The following is a 15,766-nucleotide window of genomic DNA, read 5'->3' as shown; positions in this document are numbered from 1 at the left end:
ATACAAATTAGATGCTCCATAGCAAACATAATTTGCTATGGAGCGCAAATAACAAAACTATAGTTATAACACATTTATATGATTTTTATGTTTACTATTCCTAAAATTTACTCTAAATAAATACTCCGTTGGTCCAACAAATAGTTGTAAACTAGATTATTTTGGGATGTCCCAATAAGTATCTGGTTTTAACCTTTCATGTGCGTTACGACATTATTGATTATTCACCCCCAAACCAAAACAAATCATTAATTCTTACTCTATTTACTACAAATAAAAAATTATTAATTAGTTCGTCTCCTTCTTCTCCAAACATCAACGTTGCCACAAAAGCCGGTGTGAATCCAATCTGTCTGAAACCGAAATCCATTCTTCTTCATCACAATTTCACATTAACAATGGTAGTTGAAGCTCATCAGCTTTTTCTTCCAAAACCCCCTTTCTCTTCTCCTTCTTTCCCTTCTCCACCACCCCATTTTTCTTCTTTCCTTTTTCACCCTTCTTCTCTCTCTTTAGCTCTCTTCCATTCCGATTCTTCTATCTCTCTCTACTCTTCTTTTTCTCCTTTCTCTATCTCTTCCTTTCCTCCTCCGCAAACCACCCTCCCTCCACCCATCTCCGCCGCCGCTTTCCTCCTCCTACGGAACCCTAATCCGATCACCCTCTTTCTCATCTCATCTCCTATTTCAGGAGGCTCCGCAGTTCTGTTCCGTTTCTATATCCTTAATTCTGCGAGGAAGTCTTTTACTCCGGCGAAAGTTGTATGCAATCACAGTGATTTCAAGTTTGATGAGAGTAAACTCGGGGTGGTTTTTGGGGTTTCTCATGGGGTTTCGGTGAAATTGGTTGCGGATGTTAATGTATTTGCGTTGTACTCTATTTCGAATGGTAAAGTTTGGGTTTTTGCTGTGAAACACCTTGGGGGTGAGGAGCTGAAATTAATGAAGTATGCGGTGATTGATTGTTCTCTGCCGGTGTTTTCCATTAGTGTATCTTTTGGGGTCCTGATTTTGGGGGAAGATAATGGGGTCAGGGTTTTCCCCCTGCGGCCATTGGTCAAAGGAAGAGTTAAGAAAGAGAGGGGTGCGAATAAGAAAAGTTTGAATGGTGGGTTAGAAAAAGATAAGATGGAGATTAAAAAGCTACCTTTACGAAATGGGATGATTCATGGTATTAATGCTGAGATTAGTTTTGCTGATGGTAGCAAATTGATGGAACTGAAGTTTCCTTCCAATGGTGTATTGGATGAAAGGGTCGAGAACCGCACTGAATCAGGTGCTGGAATACTTTCTGACTTTTCTGTCCATCCATAGCTATTTTAGAAGCTTGGCATTGAGACTCCCATGTTTTTTTTAAAAAACTGTTCCATTGCTTTTATATTGCAATTATGTTTCTGGTGGTAAATGTAGTACTGTTAATTGCAAAAAGACATGGATCACTCTATCCTGAATATGGGATCTGTACATGTATCTATTATATTACTCACATTTATACTGTGTTTGCTCCAGGATGTCTGTGTATGCTGTGTAATAACAAGACTTTGGTTGGTTTTTCGTGTACACATTGCTTGGATTAGTTTCTACGTAGAAATAACTGCTTAGAAAGATCAAATAAAATGGATAGGCACTTATTATTCCCTCCCCTCCCGGTTGGAAGACACATAACTCCACAAGTCGTGGGGTTTGAGATGCTAGATTGTCTTCAAAATAGTATGTTCTAGTATGTTAAGTAAATGACACCCTATTAGAAAAGTCTGATACCAACAATGTCATGAGTGATCATCTTTAAGATTTAAGATTCTTGTCCTAGTCTTGTAGAAATTTGGATGTTAAGATGGCTGTGCAGATATACAAAATTTGTCAAAATTACAGATTATCACATCTGTTAGAGAGCAATAATATCAACCGTACATGATAAAATAAGAGGTTATCTTAAAATAGCTTAGTTATGTAGTACGAGATCTCCATATGCACTGATTCATAGTTGCAACAATATTGTGATTAGAAATGATAAAAGAGGACAAAGTAGATCTAAGACCAAATGGAGAAAGGTTGGCTTGATATCCAATGGATCGGATTGAAGCAGATTTAGCTAAATATATATCTTTATGAAAGTATACCAACTAATTTTCATTTAGTTGTTATACTTACATCATGCCAGGTGTTTGTGAAAGAGTCACCTTAATCTGGTTAGGTACTTGTTTATCCTTTTAGATAAGAGTTAGGTTGACACAGTGTCTAGTTTTAGAAAACTCATAATTTATATTAAAATGAAATGAACCTGAACAGAGAAGAATGGATTAAGTGGATTCTTATCGCTAAATGTCTTCTCAATCTATTTTTCAGGAGTAACTTCTCTTCTGCAAATAACAAGTATTGATCATTTTTTTGGTTTTCTTAGCTTCCTGATTTATGTTAGAAATCAATAATGTATGGAGCTAATGTTCTCTTTTGTATCTACCACATCTTCTTGATGCCATCAACTACTTACTTATAGGTAAAAGAAAAAAAATTCTTATAGCAGACCTCAAATATTTTGGGATTGAGATGCAATTGATTGGCAGTCGTAAATGTGGCAGTATTTTGTTTGGCTTATCAAAAATGTGGCTTTAATGTATGTTGTGATTTTTCTAATACATGATATACTTCCTCCCTCCTCTTCAATTGTGGATATCTCTATTTTTTCCACTCTCCAAGATATACGGTTATTGTCTTGAACACTAAGTTCATCCTTGGTCAGAATTAAGAAAGGTATCATCGAAAGTGAAGATTCTAAATGAAGTAGAGCTTTCGTGGAAACAATTTGGTTTGGTTACAATCTTGGATTGGCATATTTATGTTGGGAATGATGGTGATGGTTTAATCCGATTTTACTGTTTACCTGCAGGCTGCATGGGCACTAAGTTGCATAGACGTTTAAAGTCATATATTTTTGAAAGTGATGAAAGGTTGAAGTAGTTATTTTGAAAGATGTTAAATCGACCTTGAGATAATGTGAAGTAGTGTTGGTTATATCTGCTTCAATTGTAGGAATTACTATGCAGAAAACTTCCATTGAATAATATTACTCGTATTTTCTTAGAAGGATGAAAAAAGAAGGTAGGTCAAGCATTTTGGGTGGCGGGAGTTGATATGTTTAAAAAATCAACCAACAAGCCTTCAATATTTGCTCTTATCCCCCATCTTATGTCAGACCCCGCTCAAAGAAAAATACTACAACACAAATATGACACCCGTGTTTAAAGACGTAGAATGCAGTGTGAACTCGTTAAGCTAATGACTGAATTGCAAACTTAGCACTAATTCCGTTCTTTGAATTTTGGCACAGAACACTTGGCACTCCAATTCTTGTCCTTTGTTCCTCCTACTCTGTTTCTTTTGCCTTCTCAAAGATATGAATGCACGACAAGGCTCCTAGGAGATTGCTATATTTATTTCCAGTAAAACCTTTGTCCCTTTGTTGCTACTCATTTTCCTGTCTGGCTCCATTAGCATTTATTTGGGGTGGGTTTTGTCTTTAATCTTAGGAATAAGGCACAAGTACCACTCCAAACTATACCCGAAATCCCACGACACTCCTTAACTTTACGATGGTCCTAGTACCCCCCTAAACTCATTTTTAATGTATTTTTGTGTTCATTTTGTACTGATGTATCACCATTGTCCAGGTAAATGACGTGCGGTGTATACACATGCCTTTATTACACAAAAAGGGCCCCACTCCATTAACTTTACCAAAAACCTTTTAATTTTCCAAAAAAATTAATTCAAACATCTCACCTTCTTGAGCCTCGACCTAAATTATAATTTTCATTCTGGTACTTAATATGTAGGCTCCATTTTGGTACTTAGTGTAGTGTTCGATTTCAGGAGGAGAAAAAATGAGGTATTGATTTCATCAGGAGGAGAAAAAATGAAATTTCTAAAATCAGGACTAATAATTCGACATGGAAGGGGGTAAAGAAAAGGAATTTACACAAAATAAGCTTACCTTTTTGAATCAAGGAGAAATTTCAAGAAGTGTATTGATTTGGAGCCACCATTAATGGAGAATGAAGAAAGGGTAAATTGAAGATGAAAAGAATCAGCTTTTGAAGACAGGGTTTTCTTTTTCAACTTTCTCAATGATACTTGGCCAATTCCTATTGATTAGAGCTATCATACTAATGTTCCCATGCGCCTCAGATTAGTGTATTCACGCATGGTGCCTCGTCAGCCAAAAATACCTAAAAAAATGAGTTTTTTATTTTGAGGTGGGGGGGTGGGGGGAATAGGATCCTTGTAAGGTTTAGGTGTATCACTGGAATTTACGGTATAGTTTGGGGTGGTACTTGTGCCTTATTCCTTAATCTTATTACAATGATACCTTGGTTGTGTTTGCTATTGTAAAAATGTAATTTGACATCATTTAGGACTTCCTTTAAGTTTTCTGTGATTTCTTCACCATGGTAAGATCTAGAAGCTCCAATTCTGTTGTTTCCTACAGCTGCTGATTGTGCATTCTAACTTGCAGCAAAGTTAAGGTCTGTGAGACTCAGACAAGATTCCAGAGAGGGTATTGCAAACTTCGTGGCATTCAAGAACAAGGATGATAATTTTGAATCGATCAAGATACCGGTTAAGTCAGCAAAAGCTATTGGCATTCAGGCCTTATCTTCAACCAGGTTTCTGATCTTGGACTCTGAAGGAAATCTTCACCTCTTGTTCCTTGCAACTTCTGTTCATGGATCGGAGACTCCTTATAGCATGAAACAGTTGACTCACAACATGAAAGTTCGAAAGCTCACTGTTCTTCCGGATTCTTCTACAAGTATATTTCCATCCTTTTAAATTTAATCATGTTGTGTTCATTTATTTTTTTAGGACATAATGCCGTGTTAATTTACTGATATCTTGCTTCAGAAATGTGTATAAAAAGTTGATGTCATAGAATATCAGCTTTCTCTGTTTTGTAATGCCATTGGCTGTCCTTTTCAGGAGCACAAACTGTTTGGATATCGGATGCACTTCATACTGTACACATGATTGCGGTGACTGACATGGATGCATCTGTTAATCAAACTGACTGCAAAGACCCTGCAGAGAAGCTTGTACAGACTTCAGGTACTGTTTTCCATGTATTAATTAGTATGTTCCTGTAATACAAGGAAGTGGTGACATCGATGATGATGTCACACATCGCATTGGGGTTGCGTGGATGAAATGGAGGCTTGCCTCTGGAGTCTTGTGTGATAAGAAAATTCCACCTAGACTTAAAGGTAAGTTCTACAGAGTGGTAGTTAGACCGGCCTTGTTGTATGGAGCGGAGTGTTGGCCAGTCAAGAACTCTCATGTTCAGAAAATGCAGGTTGCGGAGATGAGGATGTTGAGATGGATGTGTGGACATACTAGGAGTGATAGGATTAAGAATGAAGTTATCCGGGAGAAGGTGGGAGTGGCCTCTGTGGTGGACAAGTTGAGGGAAACGAGACTGAGATGGTTTGGTCATGTGAAGAGACGGGGCGCAGACGCCCCAGTGAGGAGGTGTGAGGGGCTGGTTGTAGAGGGTACGCGGAGGGGTAGAGGTAGGCCTAAGAAGTATTGGGGAGAGGTGATTAGACAGGACTTGGCTCAGCTTCACATTACCGAAGACATGACTCTAGATAGGAAGGAGTGGAGGTCTCGTATTAAGGTTGAAGGTTAGTAGGGCTAGCGTGTTGTCTCTTCTTGCAAGGGTAGGGGTTGTAGCGTGTGTAGTAGTCCTAGTCTTGCACTTGCAGTTCTTTTCTGTGAGATCGATAGCCTTTTGTTGTTTATTGTGTTTCATTTCTCTCATTGTGTATTGATGTCATTGTCTTCCTTTGTTGATTGTATATTATCTTTCGTATTGGATGGTATGTATATACACTGTCTTTCTCGCCTTTTACTTGGATTTGATGTACCTGAGCTGAGGGTCTTCCGGAAACAGCCTCTCTACCTCGCACGAGGTAGTGGCAAGGTCTGCGTACACTCTACCCTCCCCAGACCCCACCTAGTGGGATTTTACTGGGTTGTTGTTGTTGTTGTTGTTGTAATTAGTATGTTCCTAATTTAGGAGGAACATTTAATATCATGAATAATGCATTTAATATTTCTGATTCAGTCACCCCTTAAAGTGACGACATGTAAATCCAAATATGCACTCAGTTCAAACTTCAGACGAGGTTTTTGCTTGTCTGATAATACGTATCAGTGAAGAACATTCATTTATTTATTTTACGATTGTCATCCTTGTATTATCAGCTCCTTTGTTTTCCCATTGATAACTTGTACAATCCAAGTGGCATTTGGGAGGGTACATGGGTTAATTCCATTAGCCTCCCAAGGTGCTCATGACTATGCCATATCAAAAGTGCCTTCAGAGTTCATTAATACTGTATTTGTCTTCCATCAGGTGATTGATAGTTTGGTTTCAGTGTGGTGGTTTGGTTTTAATCTCCAATGGATCATATGGCCAGATAAATCCTGGTCTTCATTTTCTCCCCGAGTTTTTTGGATCCTATTCCAGCCTTTCAATTATTCCCTATGCTTATTCAAAATTGCAAATGTTCTTTTCGTTGAGGTTATTGTAAGTGAGATGATTAATTTCATTAAACATAATTGGCCTTCTATGATCACTGTTGATTTAACCCTTTATTATATGATTATATCACTTCTGATCTTCATCTGTAACATTAGAGTTATTAGGAACCCATTATTATATGATTATATTACTTCTGATCTTCATCTGTAACATTGGAGTTATTAGGCAATTTAAGTAAAATTTTTTTCTTCTTTTACATTTATGTAGTTGTGCAAGCAATATTTTCCAGTGAAAAGGTCCAAGAAATTGCAGCTTTGTCTGCGAATACAATATTGCTTCTTGGACAAGGTATGCACAACTAAAATTCTATATGGATCATGCATCCCTATGTCTTATCCTGCTAAACGGAAAGAGTCAAAGTTTAATCAAGTTAGTTAGTGTGCTTATAAAAGGAGTATAGTGTCAATTTCGAAGTTAAAGTAACATGTTTGAGATCATCCAAGACAAGGTAATTCTTTAATGTATGCAAACTGCTGGTCATTTTTTTTGACCTTTTCAAATATTAGTTGATGACAACCCACTGTCTAAATTGTTGAGTCACAAAGCTGGAATGAAGCATTGGCCCCAGACATTGCAGTCATTGTTGGGAAATAATTCTTTTTTTTAATAAAGAACCTCTTTTGATCGCACCCTCTGTTATTTGCAGGAAGCATGTTTGCATATGCAATTTCCTAGAGATGCTGAGTGGTTTTTTGTGGTTAGTGTGTCCTCCCCTTCATTAACATTTTTGTTCTACTTACATTGGATTCTCTGACAAGTAAATTTCTTATGGGTGTCAGCCAGAAATTTTCTATAATGATTGTTTCAGCAAGATATTTTAGATGAGCATCTTTTCACATCAATATCAAATTATTTTGTTTCCTCGTGGGAAGAAATATTTCATGCTTTTTTCTTCGTCTGAAAACACTTAAGAGTATATTATTGAAAGAACTTCCAGCACAAAGGCTGTGTTGGGGCCATATTTACAGATCAATAGTAAAACAAAAGAAATCCTTGATTTTCTTACAAGGATTCAATGATCAGATTTACTTTCTGTGTAAGGCTGTGTTTTCCGTCAAAACACCATGCTGGGATTGAACTCCAATGTCTCTTCTGCTTCGCTGTTCCTCCTATGTTGTTCTAGCACTCTAGGAGATCTATCCAGTGTACTTTGGCATAGCTCATTTAATTCCTTTCGTACTGAAACAATTGCCACACCAGTGACTTCACAGTAAATGAAGACTTCATAGTGAATGAAAAGATGATTGATGGCCTCAGATTCCTTCCCACATAAAAAAACATCTAGAGCATTACTATTAACCCCTCCTTTTCAAATTTCCCTGTGTCAGGCATGCCTCTCTAACAACCAAACATACAAACAGGCTACCTTATATGATCTTTTAAGCTTTAACCCTCCAGATATGTTTTCAGGACCATATGCACTTTTCATTTGCTGTCGTACCCTGAAACTGCTCCCATACCTTAAAAATCTCAGCAACCCCATTCATTTTCTAGTCATGGAGTAGTCTTCTGAAGTTTAAGTTCCATCCCTGCTGTCCCAGACCTCATGGATTGTTGCATCAGGCGTCAGGACTAAGCTAAATAGGTCAGGATGTTGCTTCTTAATGTTTGTGTACCAACCCATTTGTCACTCCAGAAAGACATTTTCCTTCCACTCCCAAACTTGTAGTTTTCAGTAGCAGCAAAACTTGGTCAGTGTCGTCCTGATTATTTTCCAAACATAGCACCACAAGCTGTTGTGACTCTTTCTGATGCACCAATGACCCTCCTGTCCATACTTGACACTGATGACCCTTCTTCACAAGGCTTGATCTTCATGATTTTCAGTGGTTTATTGTGCTTTAAACATTAAATTTATGCACCCTTTATTTCGAAGATATGGAAAGTAAACCTTTTCTCTTCCCCCCGCCCACCCTCCCCTCTTTTTCTTTGCTGCATTGCAGGTCATTCATGTTTCACATTTGGATAGACAAGTAATGCCAATTGGGTGGTTTTGGTGTTCTCTTGTGGGAGGAGTAAGTATATAAGCGATTTGTATATTTTAAACGTTCCTTCTTCAATTTTTACAGCCTGGTCATGTTCATGTGTCTCACCTGGTTATTGTACTTCTTTTGTGGGTATTGAACAGTCTTTGTGCTGCAGTTGTCAATATCTATCAAGTGGTTCATAACAAGTGAAGGAGGCTGAGCTCTTGGAGTAAGGATCTTGATCTTTTTCTCATTATTTCTACTAGACGATAAACTTGTTAGTATCAGAGAGAGATATAGTAAAAAGTTTGCTTAAGTTTTTAGTGTTCAGAAGTATTTTGTGAAAGACCAATTGAGAAATTGGATCTTTCAGAGGGTGCACTGTGTAACATACTATATGTTCCTCTCGAATTGTTAACTATAACTATATAATGTTTCTACAAAATATTGATTGCATTGGAATGTTATAGTGCGATTATGCATTTTGAAATTGATAAATGCATTGTTTGTGAAGTATGTGTGTGTGGTGGTACGAGTGATGGATTGAACAGTTTTAAAGAATTACTAATTTTTTATGGTGGATCTAATCTGGTTTAGATTTCATTATTTCTTGGATAACTTGTGAAAAGGGTGAATAAATTGTGCCATTTCAATAAGATCTTCAATTGTTGCGGTTGGACTAGAATTTGAGTCATTTGGTTTCTTATTTTAATTTCTTGAATATTATTTGACACACCAAATAATTAATGCAACAGTAGTAGGTTGTGTAAGAAACATAATGTCTCATATCGTGTTTTTATTGGCAGTGAAGCTATTTGGAGGATCTGACTAGTGTTTGTTGGGCGAGGTCAACTCTTTCAGCAATTGATGCCCGCTCTGCTGCATGGCTTCCATTACTGCAGAGATCTAAGTGCACTGTAATCATTGAAGCCGCATATTTGATGATACAATTGTTGCATGTGTTCTTGGTCGTTGCTGCTGGAATTCTCAACATTGATGAGGGGGTACGAGACCAAGCATCCATGTTAAGATGTGTGGTAAGAGGGCTTCTGCCATTATATTGGTCTAATATTGGCTTGTTTTTGGGAATTTAGCTTCTGTCTGTAATAAGCTTGGTAGAATTATGCTTATGTTGGAGATGAGGTTATGGTTTTCTGATACCTAGACCTGCAAACTTAAGCTGTCATACTCGGTGAGATTAACCCCTCGTTACCAGACCATATTCGCCTTTTCACTATTGATTGTAATCGAGAATCATCTCAAAGATGTCAAGTCAGTGCAGAACTATTTACTGCTATTATCTGGCTCTCTAGAGTGCTATAGATGCTGTTGAATATAAGATTTTTATTTTCACCATCTTCACTGCTGTCCTAAATTCTGTACTCGTTTGCAGCTTAATTCAGATTTTACTTTTTTTCTGGCTGTCGATCATTGTTGACCAGACATTTACTGGTGTCGTATAGTATTTCAATACAAACTTTTTAAACTTGATTCGTCGTCTTTCAAACAGTTTTTGAAAGTTGAAGTTTGCCTTTTGGGGTTGGGGGCATTGGTTGAAACATGCTATGTATGTGAATAACCAAAACTAACTTTGTAGATTTCACTGCTGGGAAAATGAAGCTTAAACTGTAACTATCCTGGTAGAATCATGTGGGGTTTACCCCTTTACAATGAAGAAAAAGTAATTTGAAGCTTTTGTTCCTTTTTTATCGGTTTGCAACTGTTTGAATTGTGGTCCGGGTGAAGATTCTTTAAACATCAATTCCTTGTCTGTCTTTTGGCCATAAACAACTGAACAAGTTTGGGTAAAATTAGGGACAGAAAATATTAAAGTTGGATTCCCATTTCCACTCAAGATTTTGGAGCGTTAAATAAATGATTTCCTCTGGCTGGCACTAATAATTTTATATTATTTATGTATACATTAGAATCCATTGATTACCCAAATGAAAAAAGTGCGACAGTCGAAAATGATTGAACATATTTGTTAAGGATGAAAGAGAGATAAAGAAAACTAAATTTCTATCTTAAACTGCGAATGAAACCTACGTTGCATATATAGTTGAGACAAAAACTGACAGTGACTATGTATGTGCCCACGGGATGATGGACCTACATACTACTAGCCAGTCCCCATAATTATTACGAGGATGATCTTGACATCTTTTCATCGATGTCACACACCAAACTATTTCAATTTTAACTATTTCGATCTAAATGAAATGTTTTTTTATTACCACTTGTATAAATTGAAAAGATAGGTGTGAAAATAATAATCTCTTGTAACAAAGATGATATAAAATTAAAAATAAATTTATAAAGGGCTACAAAATCAAATTTCACCATTCGCCTTTCACTTTCCAACCCAACAATGAGGAACAAATTTTTTATCCCCCTCTCAAATATAAGTAAGGATATGGTCATACATTGGATTACCTTACCAACACATGTCCTTATATGAATGCAAATTAAAAATATATGATTTTTTTTTTCATAATAAAGATCGAGTCCTCTTTTGAACTTTTGAATGTAGTAAGGCGGGTATCTCCGTCTGTCTCTTTCAATGTTGGCTGCTTCTATTAACAAAACTTTGCCAAGTTATTATTACCATGAATTTAAGATTAATTTTTTTGAATAGGGCGACAAATAACATACTCAGTGTAATTTCACAAGTGGGATCTGGAAAGGGTAGTGCGCGTCCAGCCTTAGCCCATCTTGTGAAGGTAGAGAGGTAGTTTATGATAGACCAACGGGTCAGGGTATGAGTTACATTTGATAACATTAGGTGAAATATTACATTCTTAAGATCTTTTTCTTGATAAAATTTTAAACACCTTGGACGTTGAAAAAACTTGGTTGTAATACTTGAATGAGTATAATTGTTATTATGTCAGGTACACTTGATAGCATTATTATGAAACAAGGTTTCCAAATTGAATAGATGACATAGCTTGTTCAACTAGAACTGAACAAGAAGGTTAATAAAACCAATGTGCAAGTCTTTATAGTTCAATTTCACAACCCCTTGATTGGAAATTGAACAATTGATCATTATATACTTAATATACCAAAATTTACCTACTCTGTTGCACTTAGTCACCAAACATCTCCTCCATTTTTTTGATGTAAAACACAATATTAGATTAGACATTTCACTTGACTTATGTTTGCAAATAAACCACAAAAATATTTATCTGGCCCACTTTTTAGCTCATAATTTTTTCTTGTTTTTATTTATCAAAATTTTGTTTTCAAAAGAAGGGGTGTGGGTTGCTGTCAAATACAGGAAATTTAAATTTGAAATCTCTGAGGTTTAGTTTTTTGGAAGTTACTTGTTGAGCAGCTGTTCTTTTTAGCATCTTTTTTTTTTTTTGCTGATTCTGCAGGCAAAAGGCTTTTTGAAATTTATATATCTACCTTTATTACTTCCTTCTATTTAAAAAGTGAACAACTTTTTTAAGTCCAGACCAAAACTTCTTCAATCATGAAATTAGAAACTAGTATGGCACAATCACCTATTGGAAATTCAAGAAGGCGCGGCGACGATGGAGATTTTAACCTTAGAGAATGGACTCTTAAGGCCAAAATTAGAAGAGAAAATACAAATTCAAGAAGATTTTCAGCTTCTTATATTAGAAGTTTTAGAGAAGATGCAAAATCTTTTAGATCAAATATTTCCATTTCTAGTACTGCTTCTTCCCCTGGCTACATCACCTTAAGAGGTAATAAAACTACTTCTCCCATTTTTCCTTCTCATGATTTGTTTTATTACTAGTATTTTAATTTCTCATAATCTTTTTTACAGATGAAATTGACCCATCAACTTATTCTTTTACCACTGCCCTTAAAGGTAAGGCCTTTTATAATATCAAACGAATTCAGAATCTAGAGTCAGAATAAATTCACTTCTGAATTGTTCCTTTTTTCAACATGACTGATTTTTTTGTTCTGTTTTTTTGAATGTAGCATTGCAGGCAAAAACAACATATAGTTGGGAATACATGTCACCAGATGGATTGGCTTTAAACTCGAAGTGGAATGAAGCTGAGAAATATATATGCAATCCTTTATCAGGGGAAGTTCCATTAGAATGTTTATCTGCAAAAACACTAAGTGGGAGATCGTTTCGACAATTAACCATGTCTGCACCTTTGATTTATCCTTCACAATATCAGACTAGACAATTCCGTCCAAAACCTCCTACAAAAGTAGTACCTCATTTGCCTCCACATGAACTACAAATCCAAATTCCAACCAAAGGTACGTTAAATTATACTGATAGCGTAAAACTCTTTTTATTAATACTGACAACATATATAACTCAAGTCGCGATTATTTTCATCTCATATTGTCATGGCTTGTACATTTTTATCAATTTAGAGAAGGTTAGCATTACAAGAGATGTGGGAACACAGAGTAGTACTCCAGGCAATTACTTAAGTTCAAAGAGTCCAAGTCCTGCTCGTACTCCATCCATTGAGGAAAGATCAACAAAACGTTGTGTAGCTGATGATTCACCTATGACTACTCCTGAAATCAAATCTCAGGAAAAGGTAACTCCTTTTCCCACTAGTTATTATGATGTTAAGATTACGAGTGCACTAATGAGTGGCAGAGCCAGAATTTTCACTAAGTTTAACGCACCTAGAAGCAAATGAGATTCAAAGTGTATATTGGAATTGAGGCAAGCCTATTAATTACAATCTGCTACAAATTAAAATAGACTGATAATATAAAAAAAGTTTTTACATTAGCTTATTGTAGCATGGAGACTAGATTGTCAAGGTTGACTAGGTCGCATGAAGTGCTATACTTGAAGTACTAATTCTACTAGGTAGGTGAAAGGACTTTATATAATACTCTCCCTCTGTACCTAGTTATTTGTCCACTTTTTTTTTATAGTTGTTCCTAATTACTTGTCCATTTTGACAAATCAAGAAAGGACAATTTTTTTTACCTATTATACCCTCAATTAAATGACTAATTACTTTGAAAAATGTAAAACGTTTCATCCACTTCATAATTAATAGGGGTAAAATGGTAAACTCACTATGTCATTAATTGTTTTCTTAATATGTGTGTCAATTCAAAAGTGGACAAGTAATTAGGGACAGAGGGAGTACTTTTTTTAGTCAATCTCAAAAATAATTACTTGCTCCGTCTCAATTTATGTGACACTGTTCAGATTTCGAAATTCAAACAAGTCTATCTTTGACCGTAAAATTTTCATCTATCTTTTAATTATTTTGAATTGTGAAGACGTATAGTACTTTTTACATAGTTTATAAATATATAAATTTAATTTCAAAAATTTTGAAGATTCCACGCTCAAATTCCTGGTCAAACATAAACTGTTTGACTCTCAAAAAATGATAAGTGCCACATAAATTGAGACATAAAAAGTATATATTTTTTTATTTGGTAAAAGTTTTATTTTAAAATATTTATTTTAATTTATAGCCGCATAAACACTATGACCCATCTTAAATCACAAATTTCAAAAATATTTCTTTCTTAAATTTCATGTCAAACCAAACTACGAAATGCAGTACTAATACAATTGGTCCCAAAAGCATATCGTTCAGCATTAAGTACCCCATGCACATGCAGAAATCATATCACTTGCATTTTGTGGTCACTTCTTGCAACGACTGACACGTCCTAGCTTTCACTACCCACCCCTTCTTCTTTTTTTTGGTAGTTTCACTTTTACTAGAAATGGTTATACAAATTGTGGTAGTAGGGAAAGAAAGTCACTTTAGGAAGCCAAAAATGCTATATATGCTCTTTCCACCTAAAAGATTCTTTAGGAATTGTCATCTTCTCAATAATTCATGCAACAAAAGTTTCTTTTCACTTCCATATCAACACCTCCCTCTTCAAATTGGATTTTACTATATATGTATTCTATTTTCAAGTACCTTATAAGTTATAGCCAAGGACAAATTTAATGGATAAAATATAGGCACGTGAATTCGTGGTTTTTCTATAAAACTAGCTAGATATTTTATGTATACATTTTTTAAGATTGATATAATATTATCTGATGACATTCATACTACAAGAATAGCAAATGGTGCACTATATAAGTGACCGGTGCACTAATATTCTAGAAATTCTAGATTCGCCTGACATTTGAATATTGTGTATATATTTAATAGGTGGAAGTGAAAGAAACAAGAGGGAGAGAAGACACAAAAAGAAATGAGGAACAGCTGGAACTGGAAGGTGAGAGAAATAATAATAATACTAATAAGCAGGAGCAGAAGAGTACTAAATGCAGCAGGCAAGGATGCTTGTCATGGAGGCCAAGATTGTGCATGAGACAAAAGCAGAAAGAGAAAAAACATAGTAAATCAATAAAGAAGAAGAAGAACATCTTTCTTTGCCATGATATAAATGGATGCTAAATCAATATTACTTGTCTCTTCTCTATATATTTCTCTCTTCTTTCTTAGAAGATATATAGTACAACAAAATCTAGCTATGAGAGAAATTAAAGTGCAATCATGAAGAATGCCATCAGAACTGAATATATATATATACTCCATATGTTCTCTAAAGATTCTTTTGCCTTCTAGTTATAGCTATGTTATATATATATATGTACTTTTCCTTGTAACACTTTACATTCATCCGTTTGAATCTGTTTATCCTAAAAAAAAATTAGTTCGTTTAAAAAAAATGTCTCTTTTCTTATTCTATTTTTTAAGAGCAACTATTTATAATCAATTTAAGACAAGAAGATTCAGTGTGTTGTAAACTAGAAAATAAATATGAACAGTAGTACGCTTATATGTAACCCAAATATTTTGAGCTGATGAACAGTAACACTTGAGTATCACGTGGTTCCGTTTGAAACAAAAAAATCTATGGGCGGATTTAGGATTTCCATTAGGGGGTTGGAAAAAAAAATAGTGCTTAAGATTTGAATTTGGAAACTCAAGGTGAGTTTTGAACCTCTCAACCATAGCTCTAATCTTATATTCAAGAGGTTCAAAATCAATATAAACATAAAAAAAAAAAAAAAAAAAATACTTTATACATACAATATAATTTTTTGCCAGGAGGTTCGTCTAACCCTCAACTACCTTTAGGTCCACCCCTGACTATATGGCAGGGAGTGCCTACGGATCGAAGAATCTATTCAAACATATATACTGTTGAAAACTTTACCATGCATGTCCAAAATTGTACGC

The 15,766-nt window shown here is 35.4% G+C and overlaps 2 protein-coding genes across 4 annotated transcripts; both read left to right on the top strand.

Annotated features, from left to right (window-relative positions):
• The first annotated feature begins 218 nt into the window (after positions 1 to 218).
• On the top strand, positions 219 to 9,929 carry LOC102587994 (uncharacterized). 3 transcript variants are annotated; one of them, XM_015303304.1, is made up of 8 exons: positions 219 to 1,275; positions 4,513 to 4,809; positions 4,977 to 5,102; positions 6,808 to 6,888; positions 7,247 to 7,297; positions 8,544 to 8,615; positions 8,743 to 8,796; positions 9,374 to 9,929. In XM_015303304.1, exons 1-5 carry the CDS (start codon positions 399 to 401, stop codon positions 7,273 to 7,275), a joined length of 1,410 nt encoding a protein of 469 aa, XP_015158790.1. In that variant the 5' UTR covers positions 219 to 398; the 3' UTR covers positions 7,276 to 7,297; positions 8,544 to 8,615; positions 8,743 to 8,796; positions 9,374 to 9,929. The 3 variants fall into 3 exon arrangements, with proteins under 3 accessions (XP_015158790.1, XP_006363153.1, XP_015158791.1); XM_006363091.2 differs by having other exon boundaries at positions 8,729 to 8,796; XM_015303305.1 differs by lacking the exon at positions 6,808 to 6,888 and having other exon boundaries at positions 8,729 to 8,796.
• A 2,061-nt stretch (positions 9,930 to 11,990) lies between these two features.
• LOC102579386 (uncharacterized) lies at positions 11,991 to 15,179 on the top strand. The gene is made up of 5 exons (XM_006363069.2): positions 11,991 to 12,289; positions 12,373 to 12,417; positions 12,534 to 12,827; positions 12,948 to 13,120; positions 14,729 to 15,179. The coding sequence occupies exons 1-5, from the start codon at positions 12,052 to 12,054 to the stop codon at positions 14,975 to 14,977; spliced, it is 999 nt and encodes a 332-aa protein (XP_006363131.1). The 5' UTR covers positions 11,991 to 12,051; the 3' UTR covers positions 14,978 to 15,179.
• Positions 15,180 to 15,766: the final 587 nt, after the last annotated feature.

Source organism: Solanum tuberosum, unplaced genomic scaffold, assembly GCF_000226075.1.
Source record: "Solanum tuberosum cultivar DM 1-3 516 R44 unplaced genomic scaffold, SolTub_3.0 scf00423, whole genome shotgun sequence".
Classification (NCBI taxonomy): domain Eukaryota; kingdom Viridiplantae; phylum Streptophyta; class Magnoliopsida; order Solanales; family Solanaceae; genus Solanum; species Solanum tuberosum.
Note: the sequence above shows the minus strand (reverse complement) of the source record. Positions and strands in the feature narration are given on the sequence as shown.